The sequence below is a fragment of the Dermacentor silvarum genome, chromosome 2, assembly GCF_013339745.2.
Source record: "Dermacentor silvarum isolate Dsil-2018 chromosome 2, BIME_Dsil_1.4, whole genome shotgun sequence".
In the NCBI taxonomy this organism is placed as follows: domain Eukaryota; kingdom Metazoa; phylum Arthropoda; class Arachnida; order Ixodida; family Ixodidae; genus Dermacentor; species Dermacentor silvarum.
The window spans coordinates 132732180-132738418 of record NC_051155.1 but is presented as its reverse complement, the minus strand read 5'-3'; the positions used below and the strand labels follow the sequence as shown (position 1 = coordinate 132738418).

The 6239-nt window shown below is 47.0% G+C and overlaps 1 protein-coding gene across 1 annotated transcript; it reads right to left on the bottom strand.

The window, feature by feature from the left end:
• Nucleotides 1-247: 247 nt before the first annotated feature.
• LOC119440393 (uncharacterized) lies at nucleotides 248-1488 on the bottom strand. Its single transcript, XM_037705306.2, has one exon. The coding sequence runs from the start codon at nucleotides 1452-1454 to the stop codon at nucleotides 249-251; it is 1206 nt and encodes a 401-aa protein (XP_037561234.1). The 5' UTR covers nucleotides 1455-1488; the 3' UTR covers nucleotide 248.
• Nucleotides 1489-6239: the final 4751 nt, after the last annotated feature.

The following is a 6239-nucleotide window of genomic DNA, read 5'->3' as shown; positions in this document are numbered from 1 at the left end:
TCACAAATATCATACATCCTCCAGAGACACCAATCGCGTGGCTGACACATACTTCATACTCCGAAAGAAATGGAGCTACAGCAGCCGCTGTGTCGTCATCGGATTCAATTTTTGTTTCCTGAATTGCAATAACATCTAACGCTCGGCTACGCAACAAGTGTAATAACTGACCCTGCCGTCGCTTACTACGTAAGCCACGGACATTCAGTGTTCCAAACGTTAAGGGAAGGGCGCCCGCCATGATTCCACTACTGAGGCGCAGCGCCTACACGTAGCGCTGCTACCTTTGTTCTGCCTGTCCCATCCCTTTGAGGTGTCGCAGCTGCAGCAACTTCTTGAACTGCAGCGGCATCTGCACTCACAGGGACTCCATGAAGGGGTTTCTTCGCCTTAGCCGCGGCGACCTTTGGCTCTTTCCCAGAGCACTCCAAATCATCTGCCGGCGCTGGACGCTTCTTTGATGTCTCAGTCATTTCAGTATCCTCGGCAGGATGAAGCTGGTCCCGAAAAGGTGGTGATTCGGCCCACGTTGCACAAGGGTCCTTTTCACGGTTAGTCACTGTTTGTTCTTCAGTAACCTTCGCTGTAGCTGTGTCCGCAGCTGTCGATATTTGCACTTCTTCAGCCCGGTGGTCTTCAGCAGGCGCTTCGCCAGAGGCATCTACGACCTCACTTACATCCATGAGGTGGTTAACGATGGTGTCATCGTCCACCGGTTTACTGCCACGAAGCTTGTCAGCATACGTGCCAACGCATGCCTCTGCGTTATGACCATAACGGTGGCATTTCGCGCAGCGTGGTGTTTTGCACTGTCTTCTTATGTGCCCTACTCTGTTGCATCGAAGGCACAAGGGAGGTCGTCCGGGAATCAAAAGTAAGCATTGATGTCCGAAGATCGTCAGAAGATGAGGGAGGGAACTGGTAGAGAGGCCTTCTTTGAGCGTGAATTCTACATCACGATTCGTCATCTGCCAACTCTCCATGCCTTCGCAACGCCACATTTCTCTGGTTATGGATTGCACCATGCCATATGGTTCCAACGCTTCAACGATACGCTTCTGTTCTAGGTGAGGAGGAAGCCACAGAAGCTTCATTTTGATGTTCCGGCTTTCTGGGTCGATGACAAGGCACTTGAGTCCTTTGACTAGTAGCTCACCTTTATCGACGAGCTTCTGCTTGGAAAGGCTGTTGGCGCAGGTGACGAGCCACAGATGGCTCATCTGATACTGGCCTGCTCCGAGAATGTCCTTGGTATCGAGCACCGAGAGCAGGGCATCACGAAAATCCGGGGCGCGGTACGGCCGACCAGCGAGGTCCGCGTGTAGGAACACTGAGTTGAGAACGGTGTTTCCCGATGGCAAACGAGGAAGAACGATCTTGTAATTACCGGTAACGGTAGACGGTGCAAGAGATCCTCGGCCTAGGGCCGATGCGCTGTTACCAGCAGAGCACATTTTGAACACGGCCGTTCGAAGCGGCTTCTTCTTCTTCTTCACCTCTCAGCGCTTCCAATTGTCGCATTCATGCGAACCATACAGCCACGCTTCGAAGGGTTACATTCACGCGAACCATATGATTGCGTTCGAGCGCCCTCGGCGAAAGAAACCACCTAGAAACGCGGTACGCGCGAGCGGCGCAGCGTGGCGCCAGCAGTCAAACGCTGTACCTACTAGCAAATGTAGTGTTGCTCCCCGGGCGGCGTGGCGCGCATGGCACGCTGAACCCCCCAGTGGCTCGCTGCAGCCGTATTAGCATCATTGCGCGCGCTTGTTCATTCGGACTTTTGAAGCGTTGTATCGTAATTTTACTTCAGCCACCCAAGAAAACAGGCTGGCTTCATGAAGGGATATTCTACAATGGATCATATCTATTCCATCAATCAGGTAATAGAGAAATCTGCGGAGTACAATCAACTTCTCTATATGGCTTTCATAGATTATGAAAAAAGCATTTGACTCAGTAGAGATACCAGCAGTCACAGAGGCATTGTGTAATCAAGAAGTAAAGAAGGCATATATGAATATCTTGGCAAATATCTACAAAGATTGCACAGCAGCCTTGGTTCTCCAAAAGAAAAGTAGAAAGATACCTATCAAGGAAGGGGTCAGACAAGGAAACACAATCTCTGCAATGCTATTCACTGCATGCTTAGAAGAAGTATTCAAGCAATTAGACTGGGAAGGCTTAAGAATGAAGATCAATGGTGATTATCTCAGCAACTTTCGTTGCAGATGACACGGTTCTAATCAGCAACAATGGGGACGGAATACAGGAAATTATTGAGGACCTTAACCGAGAAAGTGTAAGAGTGGGGTTGAAGATTAATATGCAGAAGACAAACATAATGTTCAATAGCCTGGCAAGGGAACAAGGATTCAGGATCGCCAGTCAGCCTCTGGAGTCTGTAAAGGAGTACATTTATATAGGTCAATTACTCACAGGGGATCCTGATCATGAGAAAGAAATTTACAGAAAAATAAAATTGGGTTGGAGTGCATAAGGCAGGCATTGCCAAATCCTGACTGGGAGCTTCCCACTGTCGTTGAAAAGAAAAGTGTACAATCATTGCATTCTACCGGTGCTAACATATGGGGCAGAAACCTGGAAATTAACAAAGAAGCTCTAGAATAAGTCAAGGACCGCACAACGAGCGATGGAACGAAACATGTTAGGCCTAACGTTAAGAGACAGGAGGAGAGCGGTGTGGATCACAGAACAAATGGGGATAGCCGATATTCTAGTTGACATTAAGCGGGGAAAATGGAGCTGGGCAGGCCATGTAATGCGTAGGATGGATAACCAGTGGACGATTAGAGTTACAGAATGGATACCAAGAGAAGGGAAGCGCAGTCAAGGACGCCAGAAAAATAGGTGGGGTGATGAATTTAGAAAATTTGCAGCCGCAAGTTGTAATCAGCTAGCGCAAGACAGGGGTAGTTGGAGATCACAGGGAGAGGCCTTCGTCCTGCAGTGGACGTAAATATAGACTGATGATGATGATGATGGAAATTTATCCCTTGTGAAACTGTCATGACGAAAGTACGCTTCCGATAGAACGTCGTGACAATTTTTTTTAGGACGCTTCAATAAAGACAAGCGGAAGTGCTCTGAAAAAATGACGGAGAGGCTGGAGCGGTTTGCCTCTCCGTCGCCACATGGGCTGACCGTAACGCGGAGGTGTATTGAGCGCATATAATGTAAGCAGCATAGAATATACACGAGAATTTGTTTGATAATCGCGGCTCTTAAAAATCTCAAAGAAGGTAACCAAGAAGAAATGTTAATTTAGTTAAAGTGAATTCGCCGAAAGAAGTGGGCCAAAAGCGTTTGTACCAATGCCACTGTGCAAAATACGCGCTGTGTTTGCGAAAGAGCCAATATAGAACTTAACGAACGCGCCTGTATTCCGTCATGATGAAACGACGAGAAATTCAAAAAAAGAAACAGAAAAAAAAACGTTTGCTCACACGGAAACTTCTAAGACTATGGCACTTCATAATTAACTTACAGAATTCAAGATGTAATGTCTATCAGAATTGAGTGAGATTTTGAAAAGCGCGTGGCTTGTACTTTATTAGCATCAGCGGATAATACACGCCCGACACGTATCTTCGCTTCCGTGCGTATGGCCATTTACTATATGACTGCTGCCAAGATATCATTGAGCGGCTGTTAATTGACTTTTGACTTTCGCTTAACCAACTCAAGTTCGTCAGCCTATATGAAGGAAAGAGGATAATTGTTGGGTTTAATTCAACAAAATAACGCCTATTCGCAGTTTTTCCAGGACGAAAATCGCTACCAGTCAGTGTTTTATAACTGATGGCGCTGAACTACAGAATGATCTAGGCGGCGCCGAATGTTGCGGACCGGACCAGTAGGAGGTTGAAAAAAAATTTCAAATTACCTACGGCATATATGGCAAATAAATTGCAATATTCTCCGTATTTCAGCGCTGTATGTGTGCATTTCATCGTTAATCTCTATTCCACATGATGGTCTCATTTCTAACAACCGTATTTAGCCGTCCATTGTGTTTCATTATGTAATTATAGCACGAGGACGAATGCTATAATTAATAAGTATAATATCATTGAAGAGTGCCTTAGGTTTTTGGAGCATTTCATGCGGACTTCGTACCAGTGTTGCCAGGTTTAGCTACATATAGCCAAATTGGGCTACGGGAAAATTTTTTTGGCGTCGACTTGGACGAGTTGGCTATGTGGCTATATTTGGGCTACTGAAAATCTGCGACTTGGCTGTGTTTGGGCTATAAGTGGCGCCCTAATCAACGCTCCAGAGGTGGCTCTGATCGGGTAGAAGCAAATCTCGAAGGCTGTGTTTTAGTTGACTGAGCCGGCCGCGTGGCTGTGCGTGTGTGCGTGCGCGAAATGACCCCCTCCCCCCACCTTTCCTTCCCTCTCTGCGCTGTTGTTTGAGCCGGTGGCTTTGATCTTTGATGCGCTTAAACTTACACCCTGCTTGACCGTTAGGCACACGATCCCCAGGCATCAGGATGAACCTGGGAGTAGTGGAATTTTCACAGTACACTGTACTAACATGGCTATGCTCAGGAAAGGAGAGCAATAACATAGGGTCGGGGCCGTCGGGCGATCGTGGCACCGACATGAAAGAAGGGAAGCACGGGTGGATGACACGCTCCAGTGTGTTCATGTCCATGTCTTCCGGATGAAGTATCACGCCGGGCACAGCTTTCGACCTACTCCGCGTTTCTGGCGCGAAGCTTTACTGCCATTTTCCTTTTCCTACTAGATGAATTTTTCTTCGTGCTTAGATTCGAGATTCATTTCGATAGGTTGGTCGTAAGATCGGATCCTCCTCAGAGAGGAGAATCCAAACATGGGGAAGTGGGCCAAGTATGCGACAACGTATAAAAAAGAATGGGAGCAAGACCCCGAGCCAAAGGTGGGCTCTGGTGTTTTTACTTCAAGATGGTTTGCCCGTAACGTCATTGATGCAGATACTCATTTTGCCAATATCGAAACATGTTTGTCACGATGACATCAGTGCACCACGTCACATAAACATCACTCACCGCGTTAGCTTATCTTGTGAGGTGTCGTGCTGCTGGCTCGATGACGCGGGTTTGATTCCCGGCCACGGCGGCCGCATTTCGATCAAAGCGAAATGCTGGAACACCCGTGTACTTAGATTTAGGTGTACGTTAAAGAACCCGAGGGGGCCAAAATTAATCCGGAGTCCCCCCCACTGCGTCATGCCTCCCAATCATATCGTGGTTTTGGTACGTAAAACCCCAGCAATTATTAGAGTTTTAGAATAGGGGCCTCAAACGTATTGGAGCCCCAAAGAAATGGCGTCGAAGCCACTGTGCATGCGCACGTTGGAAACTGTGTTTGGGTTTTGCATCGGGCACGCCATTTCATCGATTTAGCGGGAGCCCCAAAAGCTACCCCAAAAGCTTTCGTCAACAAACATGGCGGCGCCCATCGAAGCGACGGCTCCAACCTATAGCACAAAACTGTGCTCGATTCGTGGTAACGCGTGAAGTTCGCAAGCTAGAAGAAGTGATTGCGGTTATCGCTTTCTCTCAGCTAACATGTGTAATGAAGATTGATTCATTATACACCGATGATTCCGAATTCAATTGTCGATTTCATGGCTCGTAGGCCTATCACGGATAGACTTGGATGGATGAAGGTGCGTAAAGTTGGTTACTGAAAACTAAGCGCAATAAGTTGCATGCTGCTAATTGAATAAGTTCTAAATTGTAATTAAAGGCGAGAACACGAAAGTCTTAATTACTTTTCTTATCATAAAATGGTATATTTTATTTCATTATATATAACAGCTTTTCTTTGACGCCATGGTGTCGCTGCAAACGCTACACGCTATCCGCAAACGCTACACGCCTATTCCAAAACTCTTCATTCCTGCATGCCCTAACGATAACACCTGCAAAGCTCTTTGTGGCCCCAAACATTAGGGACCCGTATTCTAAAACGTTATTAGCCACCAACATGGTTTGCTTTTTGACAGTAACCGGTTTTCACAGCACTACCACTGTTATCAATTAAAAGCCGTCGCGGCTTTTACCATTTCGAGCGAGTTAGTTGCGGACGTGCTCGTCGCCGAAAACGACTGCGCGCTTCTTACACTAGTGTGCCGGTTTGCGCAGTAATCTTTTAAAGCTCCGCTTACAGTGATTCAGACAGTGAATAGTAAAAACCAGTCAAAAGACGAAGGACAGAGAAGAGACG

What these genes read in the sequence shown, in the direction of transcription:
- LOC119440393 (XM_037705306.2), bottom strand. Translation starts at nt 1,454, where the DNA reads ATGTGCTCTGCTGGTAACAGCGCATCGGCCCTAGGCCGAGGATCTCTT.